General features: G+C 39.8%; 1 protein-coding gene across 2 annotated transcripts in view; it reads left to right on the forward strand.

Annotated features, from left to right (window-relative positions):
• The window catches only part of ARMC2 (armadillo repeat containing 2), a 107,119-nt gene extending 95,731 nt beyond the window's left edge, over positions 1-11,388 (forward strand). For both annotated transcript variants that reach the window (XM_075862249.1, XM_075862250.1), the window contains exons 13-18: positions 927-1,245; positions 5,652-5,774; positions 8,090-8,203; positions 9,877-10,009; positions 10,727-10,887; positions 11,140-11,388. In XM_075862249.1, the coding sequence (XP_075718364.1) occupies positions 927-1,245; positions 5,652-5,774; positions 8,090-8,203; positions 9,877-10,009; positions 10,727-10,887; positions 11,140-11,294 (1,005 nt within the window). In that variant the 3' untranslated portion in view covers positions 11,295-11,388. The remainder of the gene's footprint in view (positions 1-926; positions 1,246-5,651; positions 5,775-8,089; positions 8,204-9,876; positions 10,010-10,726; positions 10,888-11,139) is intronic.
• The last annotated feature ends 6,316 nt before the right edge of the window (positions 11,389-17,704 follow it).

Raw genomic sequence — 17,704 nt, forward strand, 5'->3', positions numbered from 1 at the left:
TCCTCTGGGAAAAGCCATTTTTCTTTAGCGCAGGAGACAGACAAACATTTCCTAGAAATCGGAGAATAGTTGGCAGTGTGAATTGCTATTTAGGCAGTTATAACATGCTTTATTGCCATACCAATCAAGGTCATATTTGCTAATAGTCTATTCATTTACTTCTTCCAAGAAAGTTATTAGTTCTCACTTAATAACAATATTCCTGTTCTGAAGACATCTGAAACTATTGTAATACATATTTAACCCATTAGTGATCGCCGCATAGTGTTTTTACGGCGGCCACTAACGGGCTTTATTCCGATGCAGTAGCCTTTTTACGTCGCCGCATCGGAATAAGTAAACAGAGCAGGGAGCCGTTAAATCTCCCTGTTCTCAGCTACCAGAGGTAGCAGAGGGCTGGGGTCATCACTGCTCTAACGGGTGAGATTGATTATCAGTATCGATCTCACACGTTTAACCCTTCAGATGCGGCGCTCAATATCGGAGTTGTGTCTAGTATATCTAACATATCAAAGCTAACATGATTGGGTTGACTACTAAAAATGAAGACCAACATTAATAATAAGATTCAAAGCCCTGCTGTAAAGGGGTAGTCCAGGATTGTTTTTCCCCTAGAAACAGTGCCACTCTTGTCCATGGGCTGTGACTGGTACTGCACAGCCCCATTCACCTAAATATAGATGATCTGTAATTTTAACGACTCTGGAATAGAGCTACTGTTTGTAGAAAAAAATAAGCAGAACATTTTCGTTTTCTTATCCTTGACAACCCTTTAAGTTTTTGTGGCTTAGCCCTGTACATATGGTTTCATTTTTATTGTAATTTCTTTGTACTAATACAAAAGCTTAATTCTGCATTAACTAGTTTTATTTATATATATATATATATATATATATATATATAAAATTATATTTCTGTATTCTTAGGACCTTCTTGTGCGCATAGTTTTCACACTTGGGAATCTAACAGCTAAGAGTGATATGGCTCGTAAACAATTTTATGAACTGGAAGGAAGCATTAAAACTCTTTTACGTTTATTGCACACTTACTGTGTCCTTGATAAAAAGGCACAAAGTGTTATGCCTTCTGCAAAGGAAAAACCCAAGGGCCAAAGACAGCCCACTGAAGTAGAAGATATCATAATTAAAATAGTAAGTCTTCTGGCTAACCTATCTGTCCATCCGAAAGTTGGCGAAGACCTAGCAGCTGACCAGGATTGTGTGTTATGTTTAATGCAGATTCTAGGTAAGTGCTATATCCTGTTTTATGCTCATAAACAAATGTAAAGCCCATTGTACATGTTTTCATACTTGACTATGTAAATGGATGTCTAGTTTGCAGGGTGTTAGTTTTATTAATTTATTATCTAACAATGCAGTTATTACTGTGATAATTCGCATGGCCACTCTAAACCAGAAGTGATAGGGCTACATGCAACATCATGATCCATTTAATGCAACTATATCCATATCTGTGTTGTAATCAGGGGTGGGATTCAAATTTTTAACAGTTTCTCTGTTTTGCCGACAAAGACATATGCGCGGGAGGATCGCGGTGTATCTCGCAATTTAAAATTATTCTAATCATATAAAACAAATACAATATTTCAAATATAGCCTATATTAAAGTGGACTCTAAATAAAGAAATCCCCTGCACATAATGTTTAACTGGATTGCCACACCATGTATATAATTACATAAGCATACATACCTACCCACACTCATTATATTAAACTCCCCCATTATGTATAGACCTATATGTGCACATTCAATATCCTAAGCGTGCTCAGCCCATTTTGTTAGGCTGTGCACTGTTAGAAGGGTGGAGGACAGTGCGGCGTGCGCAGTAGGCCGCAACAAATCTCCCAGCCAATGCACACATACTGTGCCAGAACCAAGCCCAGTACATAAATACAGCACCAGAACCAAGCTCAGTACATATATACAGCACCATAACCAAGTTTAGTACATACAAACCGCTCCAGAACCAAGCTCAGTGCATAAATACAATGCAAGAACTAAGCAGAGTACATATATACAGCACAAGCACAAATAAAGCTCAGTACAGAGATCATTTGCAAATTCAGTTTAACCCCTGCCATGTAAGTTTGTATGATATAAAACTACAGCTCCCAGTATAGCCTGAACAATGATAAGGATATGCTGGGAGTTGCTGTTTCACAAAAAAGTACAATACACCCATCATCTCGCTGATCAGTCACGGGGAGAATAAACCTTTACATTTAGTGACTCACAGGTGACATCTTCTCAGATTCAAGTAGTTATTTTTCTCTTTTCTTTTCCATCCGGTCAGACCTCCATGACGACGCCTCCTGGCCACAACCCATTTCTGCAGAGTTTGCCACTCAGATTTCTTAGACTGCTCACTTTTCTAACATTTCCGCACCTATAAATGAAGATAAAATTCTCATGGTGCCACACTCAAATACAATGTGCCCCTGAATATAATCGCACCATACACTGTGTCCATGAATAAAATTGTGTCAAACACTGTAAAGTAATACTCAAATACGAAAAAAAAGACCCTGGTAGTTGGCGGGCACATTATAAACACATAGCAACTGGATGCCAACCGGCAAAAAAAACAACCTATTTCCCAACTACCGTAAACATGTTAAATTATAAATCTTTATTAAGCAATGAGAGCAAATAGACGAACCACATAAATTGATTACAATGTACCCTGCGCGCTGCTAGAGTAGGATCTATATAGAGCAATGCTTAATAGATCTGTGTGGTAGTAGTAAGCACTTATAGTGAAGCTAAATGTTCAACAAACTTCTGACATGTCATAGTGACATGTCAGAAGTTTGTATTGGTGGGGGTCCGAGCACGGTGACCCCCACCAATCGCTAGAACAAAGCGTTCATGTGAGCGCTTAGCAGCTTAGTTTCTGTTCGGCTTTTTCCGGAAAGCCAATGTATTGGAGTACGGACTCATAGACTTTCTATTGAGTCCGTACACGATACATTTATTTCCGGAAAAAGCCAAACAAACGAAGCAGCTGAGCGCTCACACGAACGCTTCAGCTGCTTTGTTCTAGCGATTGGTGGGGGTCTCCGTGCTCGGACCCCCACAAATACAAACTTCTGACGTCACTATGACGTCAGAAGTTTGTCAAACGTTTAGCTACACTTTAAAATAAAAGTGCATAAGTAGCCGGCGGCTGCAGACCGCTATAGCTACACCAACTGTTAAGGAACGGTGGATCAAGCAACAAAGCATGTAATTAAAATTAACCCCCCCCCCCCCGACATGTTTCACTACATATGTAGCGTCCTCAGGGGTACAGGGGCTAATGACAGAACGCCGTGGATTTCCTGTTAAATAGGCCAGACGTACTGAGCAGGTGGAGATTCCGTGAGAGGCAGGCAACGGAATTGGTGCAGACGGTCGAGCCCCCTACCATGTGATGGACACAGGAACAGACCAATAGAAATTGCCACTGAAGTGACCAGTGCTAAGACGTCCTTCGCGCATGCGCAGAGGAAGGTGTATGAACGGGGTTTAAGTATAGCAATGCCGATTAAGCTGCCTCTCACGGAATCTCCACCTGCTCAGTACGCCCGGCCTATTTAACAACAGGAAATCCATGTAGGGGGGGGGGGCTTTTTTGACTTTTAATTACGTGCTTTGTTGCTAGATCCACCGTTACTTAACAGTTAGTGTAGCTATAGCGTTCTGCAGCTGCCGGCTTCCGATGCACTTTTATCTTAAGTGCTTACTACTACCACACATATCTATTAAGCATTGCTCTATACAGGGTGGGCCATTTATATGGATACACCTAAATAAAATGGGAACGGTTGGTGATATTAACTTCCTGTTTGTGGCATATTAGTATATGGGAGGGGGGAAACTTTTCAAGCTGGGTGTTGACCATGGCGGCCATTTTGAAGTCGGCCATTTTGTATCCAACTTTAGTTTTTTCAATGGGAAAAGGGTCATGTGACACATCAAACTTATCGAGAATTTCACAAGAAAAACAATGGTGTGCTTGGTTTTAACGTTACTTTATTCTTTCATGAGTTATTTATGTCATTATGGGTGTCAGGTCGGAGCATTCCTAGATGAACAGTTTCCTGGAAATTGGATTGGTCGTCGTGGGCCAGTTGAATGGCCCCCTAGGTCTCCCGATCTGACCCCCTTAGACTTTTATCTTTGGGGTCATCTGAAGGCAATTGTCTATGCTGTGAAGATACGAGATGTGCAGCAACTGAAACTACGGATACTGGAAGCCTGTGCTAGCATTTCTTCTGCGGTGTTGCTATCAGTGTGTGAAGAGTGGGAGAAGAGGGTTGCATTGACAATCCAACACAATGGGCAGCACTTTGAACCCATTTTATAAGTGGTCAGAAACTTGTAAATAACTCATGAAAGAATAAAGTAACGTTAAAACCAAGCACACCATTGTTTTTCTTGTGAAATTCTCGATAAGATTGATGTCACATGACCCTCTTCCCATTGATAAAACTAAAGTTGGATACAAAATGGCCGACTTCAAAATGGCCGCTATGGGCAACACCCAGCTTGAAATGTTTCCTCCCTCCCATATACTAATGTGCCACAAACAGGAAGTTAATATCACCAACCATTCCCATTTTATTTAGGTGTATCCATATAAATGGCCCACCCTGTATAGATACTACTCTAGCAGTGCATTTTAATCAATTTATTTGGATAGTCTATTTGCTCTCATAGCTTAATAAAGATTTATAATTTAACGTGTTCACGGTAGTTGGGAAATAGGTTGTTTTTTTTTGCCGGTTGGCATCCAGTTGCTATGAGTAAACACTGTAAATTAAAGCACCACAGACAAACCGTGCACCCTGTAGATCGGGCACCTAACAGAGCCCCCTGTAGATCGTGCCCCCATAAAGTCCCCTGTAGATAGTGCCCTTTGTAGTCTACAGGTTGTATATAGTGCCCCCTGTAGATTCCCCTGTAGATAGTGCAACAGCCCAGTGAAATAGAAAAAAAAGAAAACATTACATGCTCACCTGTCCCCGTTCCCGTGGCGTCCTTCAGAAACTCTCAGGCCTCGTCCAGCGGAACAACGCAGCGACCCAATGACGTCATTGGACCAACTGCATCATTGCTGAAGCCCCGAATGGCGAAGCATAATGTGCCTGGCCAAGCAGTGCTAGACTAGACAAATCAAGTGTATTCCCGTTCTAAGGACACCTATACAATTGAGTGCAGGGGACCGGTCCCGGGTTCCCGCTTTACCTCAATTATACGAACTGGCAGTAATTTTAACCGGTTCAAGAGAACCGGGGCGAGCCGGCTGTATCCCACCCGGGTTGTAGTGTAATCTAATACCATAGTTTTTTTTTTTTCTATAACAACCAATAAGAAGCCACCTTTTTTTTTATTTTTTTCTGCACTGCTCTGATTTGTTGTTCTGGATGACCGCGACACTTTTTCTCTGAGTGTTGATGTATGAGGCCTGGGGGGTCTCTGTCTGTTGTATCCCAGTCTCTACGGTATAAGTTTCTATGGTAATTACTCTTAAGTGTGTTGTACATATTTGTGTAAGTTCTCTCTTTCCAGTTCTCCTTTTGACGAGACGCTACAATGTTGTAATTATTTATTTATTTTTAGTGATTTTGATTTTCTTTTGACATTAGAATACAAGTCAATTGATGAATGTGAGGAACTGGTGATCAGTACTCTGGCAGCGTTAAGCAATTTATCTTACTATCAAAATGACAGCTCTGTTATTACCAAAAGAAGAATGGAGATTTCTAATTGTAAGTTTAATCTGAATACCCTTATAAAGATTTGCATTACTATTTTAACCCTTTTATTGTTAGACTGTAAGAAGAATTGTTACACTGTAGGAAGTTGATTCTGCTCTTAGAAAACTCACATGACTGTTCAAAAGAAGGCCTCAATGTATATTTTATTTGTGGTAAGGGGGAAGGTGACTCTTCTAATGATCATCTAAATGCCTTACAGTAGACCTTGAATACTGAAAAGCGAGACCTGGCACAATTGTTGAAGCATTAGGCATTTTGATCTGCTGTAGAAAAGGGTTGAAGTGTACTTATTGTCACAATCCCTTCTTTTAACAGCTAAAGATGTATATTGAAGAGGTTGTCAGATTAGGAAAAAGGTCTGCCCCTTCCCCAGAAACAGCGCCACTAGACATACTTGATCACCACTTAAAGCTCCTCCTCAATGCGGTAGGAATAATGGTGGTTTTGGACCCCCATTATTGCGATCAGTGGGGGTCCCAGCTGTGGTGTCCCCTGCGATCAAAAAATTATCACCTATCCTGTGGATAGGTGATAATTGTTGATTCTGGTACAACCCCTTTAAGATATCTCTCGTAGCCGCAGCATCAACAGACAATGGTATTTATGAAATGTAGTAGAAAAGACAAGAACGGGAAAGGACAGGCGGAAGGAAGGAAAGAAGGGGGGAGTACTGTGCGCATGTGTGCTCACCCAATATCCACATTTAATGTGCAGATAACCAAGCAGAGAAACTGTCACTCTTTCGGTATAACAGCCAAGGAGACCAGCGTGAAGAAAGTGTCCGCATGATCTAGGATTTTTGCAATAAGTTCTTCCATCCTGAAAACTCAAGTGATTATTTTTAATAGTGCACGCTGTATATTAGGTGTACTCTGCTCATAGTAGGCTGTCACACACCTTCATTTAACCTGCTGTTGAACTAAATTAATTTCTATTGAATAATTTTTTGTCTTTGAATCATCTGACATTGAGACTGTATTAAAATGCGGCTTTACATGCACATTTCACCCCCCCCCCCCATAAGTTTTCAGACGTGGTAAGATACCATTTTATTTAGAGGTTTTCCAGTATATGTATATAAAGCTTAATCATTATTTAAAGAAAAGTGTACTATTTTCTAATATTCTTTGTGTTTCAATTCTTCACCATTTTAATATCTGATTGCTGTCAGTGAATTAAAATATTTATTATTCACTTCTAGATGATTATGTCCAGCTGACATAGGTGAACAGCTTGTGTATCAGAGCCCACTCATGCACCAGTGTCTGTTGTGCATGATGCTGATAATAATCAATTAATGTGTTTATTCACTGACCGCAAACAGAGATCTTCAAAATGGTAAGGAACACAAAAGTTCATTAGAAAGTTTCAGAATCTTTCATTATTCAACAAATGAGCTTTATATTATTAAAACCAGACAACTTATTTCACAAAAAGTCTACTCTACCAATTTAGGCATAGATCTTAGGGTCATTCCGATGCTGACAACTAGAAACGACTGTAGTGCTGACTGCCAGGCGTACACCGCAATGATTTTAATGAGCTCCTTAGTACGCATCCATACAGCCTCCATGTACTACCACATAGGCTCCGTCGGCTCCCTAACATAGGCTTGAGAAAGTTTGCACAATGGGTCGAAACGTTGCTGTTTAGCATATGATTTTTGACGAATAAATACCACTTTTTTTTGGATACTACCGGTGTTGTGTACTGTTGTCTGAACACTGGTGTAAGTACTGTAGACGATCAGCTGGGGTTTGTCAGACACAGGACAACGTGATACCATCCCATTCAATAGGACCTGTGCTGCTTCACTTCCTTTTATTTTTTTTGGACCGTTCACGTAGAGGCAATTTTTGTAACTGATTATCATCCCAGTGCTATCCTTGCCCCCCTGGTTCTCTAATGACCTAATGCATTATAATGTGACATAGCCACACCAGGATTTGAGTGACACAGAGTGATCCAGGAAGATAGCGACTGTGGCGCAGGTTGATATGATCGATAATCAATATGGATCTGTTATGGAGATCCGCACGGCTGCTGGATGTGAATCTGTGGATTTGTTGTGCTTCTACATCACACTGCAATATTTGAATGTAGACTAAGAGGATCTTAATTTTTTTTTATGGGGTAGAAGTCCGACAAATCTTGTGCATTCCTAATTAAAACATGATTTATATTTCAACACGTCCTAGAATCATGCTAGGAATTTCCATCACTGGCTTCCACTTGGATGCTGTTGGGTTTTCGTGCCACTCCTGGTTTAGCAGAAGAAAATATAATAAAATATCTTGTCTTAACAGTTCTATTACAATTAATGCTGTCTAACAACATGGAGGGAATTTCTGAAGCTACGCGAGTATATGGGAATTTGTCTCAATATCAAGATGTACAGGATTTTATTTTGGAACAAAAAGGTGAGAAGCAATGTTATGTCTACTACAAAATTATTACTGTCTATCATTCTTTTTTTTTTTTTTTTTAGAGTAAATCCCATCTTTTATAAATTCATATAAATATTTCATTTGAGTGTCTGTTTATGGTCTATGCTAATTATAAGATAACATTGCTTCTACTGGAGAATATCTCCGACATACGGGGGTGGATTTAGGGAGAGGGACGATAGGGGCAATTGCCCCATTTAAATAGCTTCAACAAATAACAGATTAATCAGATAATCGCCGGACCTCTCCCCGCTCCCGACTCCTCTTTTACTCCATTTGCCACCATACTGGGTCCTGACGCTGTCCAGTGTCAGGACCAGGCAGCACACACACACACACCGTCCTGAGGCTGCCTACTTCAGGACCCTGTGTGCTTCAGTTCCCGGAGCTGAAGAAGAGCCGGGAGCAAAAAGAGCTGAGTAGAGGGGTCTGGGGTCTAAATTAATTAAGAGGTCTTGTCTAGGGTCTGAATTAATTTTAGTGTTTTATGTCTGGTCTGAATTAATTTAGGGCTCTAGTCTGGGGTCTGAATTTTTGTGGCCTGGGTCTGGGGTTCAATCAATTAGGGGTCTGGTCTGTGGATTTGTGCCATATTTATTAAAACTTCAATTAAAATGTAAATAGACGTATTAATACTTTTCATAAGCAGTTTTTTTGTGGGTGTGTCGCAGTTTTCTTTTTGGCCAGTAGATGTAAACTGCACATACATGCGATCATGCTTGTTAAAACAAGACCATCTTGTTTTATTAATTACAAGTAGTAGTGTCCCGTCATAATACATTTTAAATGGCAGTTTTTAATTAACGTGTCTGTAAATAAGATTTGTGTAAACCTCACATGGTGATCTCCGAACTTGATGATTATACAGAGATGAGTGCTGCTATCTAGACACTACTTGTCCCATAGAGTGTGCATACTCGACCTTTGCTCTTTATAAACTCCTTATCGTGGAAAGGCTGGTGAGGAGGAACGGGGAACTCAGGACTCCCATATTAGTGATTGGTGCCCCAGCAATCTAACATTATGAACTATCCTGTGAATAGGTGATAAATGTTGATTGGATATCCCCTTTAACGGATTTTTCACATTGTAAGCTTGTTGGAGAAAGATAGCTACTGCCCCTGTTCATATGTCAGAGGATCTCAAAGTGTCTCCATACCTCAACTCCAATGCAGAATAGGTTGGTGTGGTCACCATGGGTTCTTAACAATTTATTGAAGCTATATAATTGAAAAAAGACCTCTATACGCTAACAATCGATGTCTCTCCAAAGTAGTAGACAAAAAATAAGTTTCCCAAATATAAATACATACCATGAAATTGATCCCGTATTCCTTGCCATCATTGATGCGTAACACATCCAATGTAAAGTATGATCTTTCTAACTACTGAAAAGCTTATTTTCATCCAGCTGGAATTTTTTCGTTTTTCATTATGTAAAAAAATAAAAACAATTACCTTCCCTTTTAGTGTACAATCCTATTTATTTGAACACTGTTTAAAAGCTAATAAATCTTACAACATAGGTAATGGAGAGAGGAACAACCTTATAAAAAAGCCAATTATATTATTTTAGATGTGTGTCAAGATGAACTTGAATAATGAACATACTATGTATCTTTGTGCATTGTTGTTTTACCATCTAGTATATAAATTCATCGTTACCTTACTGGATTCTGGACAACAAGATATTTGCTTCTCCGCCTGTGGGGTTCTGATTAATCTGGCGACCGACAGTAATAAAAAAACTTTACTGAAAGAAGAAGGGGCTGTTGTAAAGTAAGTATAACTTTTAAAATGACTCTGGATTGAATAATGTTCTTTTATGTACAACTTATAATAAGACGTTATATTGTCTGTATTGTTCATACACAAAGAAAAATGAATTATATACTACCATTGATCAAATAAAAAAAAAAATCTGCTTTTTCTTACACAAATAGTTAAAAACATACCAAATATGAGCCAATTGGGATGAAGTATTGTAAACTAATACAGTGTAGGTGGCCCGGTATAGCGTAACAATGCGTATTACATATATTGTCACTTACAAATGACCATAACAATGTGTTTTATCATAGCACATATAAATGTCTCAACTACCATTGCCCAACTCCGTAATAATACAGGGTAACATAAGTTATTGGTATGGAAACTATTCCTTACCCATATTGTATGCTGATCTACCCACACGGTGTCACACCCCAAAATGCGTTTTGCATAAGTAGTTTACTTAGGGGGTGTCTGTATTGTTACATTATTTTTTTACGTTTTTTTTAAGTTTTTTATGTAAATAATACTTTAAAGGGATTTTCAACTAACCATGTTTATTACCTATCCTCAACATTGGCACGTTAGTGATGAGGAGGATTTGTATGGGAGTGGTGGTCAAGCCGCTCTATACAACTTTATGGAATTTACAGAAACATCCCAGTGAGAATGTTTTTTGTTATGTCAAGATGAAAATGATCAGTAAAATAATTATTTGTAACACAGGTTGGTTGAGTGTTTGCGGGACTTTGGCTGCTCAGACTGGCAGCTAGCTGGATTAGTGTGCAAAGCTTTCTGGAATTTCATGGATAGTGGGACAGATACAGGACTAAACCTTGGATTGGAAGAAACCAACAAACTTTTGGACCTCTTGTCCTCCTTTCTTGGTAAGACCTTGGGGCGGGGGACAATGTGTGCTTCTTGTCCTAAAACACAAATTTTAAAATCTATATTGGTATCGAAGAGCCATTGTCTTTCTTCTTCCAAGCTTTATCAGGTTTTAGGGGCAATGAGGTTTCTAAGACAAAGCTCAAAGCAGTTCTCTTATAAATGTGTTTTCATTATTTGTGAGTGTTACTTTATATTAATGTTTTCTCAAATTTTATAACAATATTTTTTATGTTTTTCTTCCGTTAAAGATGAACAAATCGCACTTCATTGCCGATGGAATGTAGACTTAATGGACTACCAAAGGGAATGCTGGGAAGTAGAATTTAAACCTGTGGCTTTACTACTCTTGGACAAAATTCGCAGCCATCATTCATATCTGGAAACCTTGCCTGGTTCTGTGTAGCCTTATTAAAAATAGGTGAACATTCTTGGCTGACCTTCAAAAAATGTGTCTATTACTTAGTTCCAAGATCCTGAAATAAATGTATAGCAAATTATGGCTGGAGTGTACATGATACTTCTTATGGTGATTTCATGAAACTCTCAATAGTAATTGTTCATGTAAAAAATTTATGAAATGTTCATTTAACAGTTCCATAAGCTGACTCTTGAACATGTTTCTTAGATTTCATGTGTTTTTAACAGTAAAACTGAATCATCCTAAAAGTTAATTTGTGCTACATAGTACCCTAAATACCCAGGCCTTCCAGAATTCTTAAAGGGTAACTAAACTTTTAAAAAGAACTTATGACATGTCATAATGACATGTTACAAGTTTTGATCGGTGGGGGTCCTAGCACGGAGACACCTACCAATAGTTTCTGATTGCCATTACTCAGAGTGGTGCACGGTCTCAATAGAGCATGTGAGAGTCCGAACGCTGCTCAATCGGCTTTCCGAAGAAAGCCTATCAGAAACAAGCGCCGATTCGTTTTAGCGCTCGGTGGAGGTCTCCATGCTCGGACCTCCACCGATCCAAACTTCTGACATGTCACTATGACATGGCTAAGGTTTTTTTACTCTCGAAACAGAAAATATTGACAAGTCAGACCAAGTACCTTATTGACCCTAATCTCAACCTTATTATTGGAAGACTGGCTGGTCCTCTTACATTATAATGTATTTTGCATACAAATATTCAAGAAGCCCAGATGCTCACAATGCAGCTAATCTGCCTAAATTTGGTAGTATTAATATCAGACATTTACACTGCCTGTACTATGCAGGTGTACACACCATGTAAGTCTTGAGCTTCCCAGCGTTAGGTGTTTTAGGTTTGAAATGGTCACACCGAATGTATAGGCCATTGGTTCCCAAACGGGGTGCCGCAAACCCTCCAGGGATGCTGCGACACTCCTCTGAACCACTGCCGTGCTTTCTCTCCTCCCCCTCACAGTGCAAATTGCATGTGAGATTTTTTTCAGCCCCCTTGTAGATCGCACCCCCTACCCTTCCTGTACCGCCACTGTAGCTCCCTGAAGGAGCGTAATCCCCCTGTGGCCAGAGATTCCGCTCCTGGAGCGCTTGATGTCTCTGTCCATATGTGATAGACAAAATAGACGAGGAGACAGCACTTCCAACATATGTCAGCTTTTTAATCACCCGTGCGACGTTTCAGTCCAGCAGGACCTTTCTCAAGCATAGTGAACACAGCAGTACAGGAGTATTTAAAGAGGCTCTGTCACCAGATTTTGCAACCCCTATCTGCTATTGCAGCAGATAGGCGCTGCAATGTAGATTACAGTAACGTTTTTCGTAGTCGATCTTACCTGCAAACGCTGATGCTGCTGCAGAATCAACTGTAGCCTCTGGTGCCGATGTGGCCGTCACGATGCAGGACCTGTGAGTGACGTCACAGATCTGCACTGTCAGAAGCTGGGCGTTCTGAAGAGAAGAGGATGTTACTTCTCATCAGAGCGCCCAGCTAGTGAAAGTATTAAAAACGCCCCGATGTACGCACATAATACACACCCACTTGGACTTTTACTTTTAAACACACCCACTTGGACTTTTGCAAGCCTCATTTGCATAACTACAAAAATGGTCATAACTTGGCCAAAAATGCTCGTTTTTTTAAAATAAAAACGTTACTGTAATCTACATTGCAGCGCCTATCTGCTGCAATAGCAGATAGGGGTTGCAAAATCTGGTGACAGAGCCTCTTTAAGGACTCAGAGTCAACAATAATAAAAAATTTGATTAATACAAAAACAGTTTAAAAGGATCTGTGTATAATAAAGCAGTGTAATATAAAATCACAGTCAGACCACCTAGGTGCTTATGCATAGAACTATATAAGTTTTAAGGGACTGGTACATCAATAAGCAGTCCGAATAAACAAAAAATAATAATAAATAACAAACTCACCAAGTGTGTGTATAATCAAAAACGATTACAGGATATTATATCAAGATGCCAGATGGAACTACTCCTAATGGATAACGGCGTCCCGGAAGTCCAGATATCCACGTGTATAGGTTGAATAACATTCTATACTTCCTGTATTCAAAATGTGCATACTCTCGCGAGACTATGCTAATTAGTTCCCACACATGTGCAGTGCATCTAGTGACTGCACAGCGGCCATTTTGGAAAGTGGCAATGACGAACATTAGAGGAAGAAAAATAGGGAAAAATTGTCAGTATCATTTAAAAAGGGGGGGGGGAGAGCATATTCTGTAGGACAACTACCGTGTTTCCCCGATAGTAAGACACCCCCGATTGTAAGACGTATCGGGGGTTTCAGGGGGGTCGGCTAATATAAGCCGTACCCCGAAAGTAAGACATATGTCTTACTTTCGGGGAAACACGGGGGTATTGCCGCCTCCTGCCCACTTCCACTCCCACTTAACGCCGAAGGACGGATATATCCGTCCTCAGCAGCTGCTAGTTCGCGCCGGAGGACGGATATATCCGTCCTGTGATAGCGCGGGTACTGAGACTGTACCCACGCGATCAGCGGCAGGAGCACGGCTGTTATACACAGCCTGGCTCCTGCTGCAACTGCCGGAAACGAAGCGCGCGCCGATTCCGGCAGTTTAACCCATTAAATGCCGCTGTCAATAGTGACAGCGGCATTTAATGTGTTTGACAGAGGGGGGAGCTCCCTCTGTCACCCGATCGGCGCCCCCGCAAACAAATCGCGGGTCGCCGTCGGGTTTCCATGACAGCCGGGGGTCTAACAAAGACCCCCAGGTCTGCCTTCAGCATCTGCCTGTTAGGCGATGCCGGAGGCATGACCTAATAGGTTGCCTGTCAGTTTTACACTGACAGGCAATAATGCTTCGGTATACTAAGTATACCAAAGCATTATATATGCGATCGGCACATCGCATAGTGAAGTCCCCTGCTGGGACTAAAAAAAAAAATGTAAAACAGTTAAATAAAGTTTGTGAAAAAAAAAAAAAAAAAAAAATATTTTTTGCCAATGTAAGACATACCCCGAAAGTAAGACATAGTGGGGCTTTTGGGGATAAAAAGAAAGTAAGACACTGTCAACTTGGGAATAACCCTTTAAATTTTGGATCATTGACCATATTCCCCTACACTATAGGGGTGGGGACAGGGTCTCCAGACTCAGATGGAGAGAACTTGAATGGATTTTCAAGTTAAATTGCCTTGCCCCACATGGTTTGAACATTGATTTTAAAAGTCGGTGTAGTCACTGAAGTATGTCATATATTGTAACGTATTTTTCCCTTATGTACCTTGCCTGATTTTTTATGCATCATCTCTTTTTATGTGAATTGAACACATTCTTAATGATGTCTTATTACCATATATATATATATATATATACACACATACACACACACACATTATATATATATATACATATTTTTTTATTATTACAGATTCAATTTTTTTTTTTTTAGACATTCTAAGCAGGAAATGAATTTTAAAACATTTGCTGTTAAAATGTTTTAAAAATTCATTCCCTAAGTACCTTTTTTTTACACTTGATAACTCAGCAAGTGCTGGTTAGCTTTTCTAAAAAGGGGCGTGAGCGGCTTGATGTCAATCAAGCCGCTCTGCTCTACAGTGTGCGCGCTCCCGACGTTGCTAGATACTGTAGTTCTAGCAACATCGGGAGAATGTTCGTCTCAAGCGGGCATGGTAAGCCCGATTGAGACGAACTTACCGTGAATGTCAACTACACTACACTACACTACATTCACCCCGTTTCGGCAAACAACTTCTCCCCCCCCCCCCCCCCCCCACCCTGTCACTACATGTAATGTTTGTAGCCGCCGCACCGATGCTGCATCAGCGCCCGGCGAACAACAAAAAATATATAAAAAAAATAAACTCACCTAAGACGTTCCTACGGAGCTCTGAAAGGTCCCGTCACTTGCCATCTTCTTCTTGGCGCCGCTCGCATTCATAGTAACAATGCGTTGTGGCGCAGATGACGTAATCATATCAGGCACACGTGATTACGTCATCTGCGCCCACCGCTCTGTTATTGTGAATGGGAGCAGTAAGAAGAAAAGTGACGGGACCGTTCAAATCTTGGTGGGAACGTCTTAGGTGAGTTTATTTATGTATGTATGTGTATATGTGCATGTATGTATGTTGGCATGTATGTATGTGTATATGTGCATGTATGTTATGTATATGTATGTATGTATGTATGCATGTTGCCATGTATGTATGTTGTCATGTATATATGTGTATGTATGTATGTATGCATGTTGCCATGTATGTATGTTGTCATGTATATATGTGCATGTATGTATGTTGGCATGTATGTATGTATGTTAGCGCGTATATGTGCATGTATGTATGTTTGCATGTATGTGTATATTTGCATGTATGTATGTTGTCATGTATATGTGTATGTATGTATGCATGTTGCCATGTATGTATGTTGTCATGTATATGTGTATGTATGTTGCCATGTATGTATGTTGCCATGTATGTATATATGTGCATGTTAGTATATATGTGCATGTTATTATATATGTATGTTTGCATGTATGTATGTTTGCATGTATGTATGTTTGCATGTATGTATGTTTGCATGTATGTGTATATGTGCATGTATGTATATGTGCATGTATGTATGTTATGTATGTATGCATGTTGCCATGTATGTATGTTGTCATGTATGTATGCATGTTGCCATGTATGTATGTTGTCGTGTATGTATGTATGCATGTTGCCATGTATGTATGTTGTCATGTATATATGTGCATGTTGGTATGTATGTTAGTATGTATGTATGTGTATATGTGCATGTATGTGTATATTTGCATGTATGTATGTGTATATGTGCATGTATGTATGTTGTCATGCGTATGTATGTATGCATGTTGCCATGTATGTATGTTATGTATATATGTTTGCATGTATGTATGTGTATGTTGTCATGTATGTATGTTGTCATGTATGTGTATATGTGCATGTATGTATGTGTATATGTGCATGTATGTATGTTGTCATGTGCATGTATGTATGCATGTTGCCATGTATGTATGTTGTCATGTATATATGTGTATGTATGCATGTTGCCATGTATGTTGTCATGTATATATGTGTATGTATGTATGTTGGCATGTATATATGTGCATGTTAGTATATATGTGCATGTTAGTATATATGTGCATGTTAGTATATATGTGCATGTTAGTATATATGTGCATGTTATTATGTATGTATGTTTGCATGTATGTGTATATGTGCATGTTTGTATGTATGTTGTCATGTATGTATGCATGTTGTCATGTATGTTGGTATGTATATATGTGCATGTTAGTATATATGTGCATGTTAGTATGTATGTTTACATGTATGTATGTGTGTTGTTATGTATGTATGTGTATATGTGCATGTATGTGTATATGTGCATGTATGTATATGTGTGCATGTATGTTTGTATGTATGTTTGTATGTATATATGTGCATGTTAGTATGTATGTTGTCATGTATGTATGTTGTCATGTATGTATGTTTGTCGGTGCATGTTTGTATATATGTCTGTATGGCCATGTATGTTACTGTCTGCTGGCGCCCTGTATCTAAGTCAACTTGGCGGCAGGCTTCTATACATGGTATAACAGTCAGTATCACACATGAAACTGAAACTAAGCCTACGACATGTTTTATTTCTTTTTTTTTTTTTATATATATATTTTTTTACAGGTTTGGTGTTTGGACTACGTCGGTTTCGAGGACTACGTAGATTAAGTTTTTTTTTCTACAATAAAATGGTTAATGAGGGTTGTGTTGGGGGTGCTTTATTTCAATAAAATATTTTATCTATATCTTTTCTTTTCAAGTTTTATTACTACCACTTTAGTAATGGCCGCGGTCTGAGTGACAACGTCCATTACTAAGGGGAGGCTTAGTGTTAGCCGGCGCAGAGGCTAACACTAACCACCATTATTTCCCCGGTACCCACCACCACTAGGGGTGCCGGGAAGAGCCAGGTACGATCCAGTACCCGACCATCTGTTGTGATGGTCGGGCTCAGGGGCGGCCGCAGGCTGGTATCATGAGGCTGGGAAGGGCCAAAAACAGTGGACCTTCCCACCCTTGTAATGCTAGGCTGCTGCTGCTGCTGCTGTGTTGTATCTGGCTGGTTATAAAAGTGGGAGCGCCACGTCTATGTATCCCACCACTTCAGCCATGTTCTGAGGTGGTGGAGGTACATAGACGATGTGTTCGTGATTTGGACTGGTAATACGTCACAATTGGAAGACTTTTTTGGGTTCCTTAATTCCATCGATGATGACATCAAATTTACGATGGAATCATCAACTACACACCTACATTTTTTTTGGATACCCTAGTTTATAGGGAGGGTGACAA

This window comes from Rhinoderma darwinii, chromosome 4 (genome assembly GCF_050947455.1).
Source record: "Rhinoderma darwinii isolate aRhiDar2 chromosome 4, aRhiDar2.hap1, whole genome shotgun sequence".
Lineage (NCBI taxonomy): Eukaryota > Metazoa > Chordata > Amphibia > Anura > Rhinodermatidae > Rhinoderma > Rhinoderma darwinii.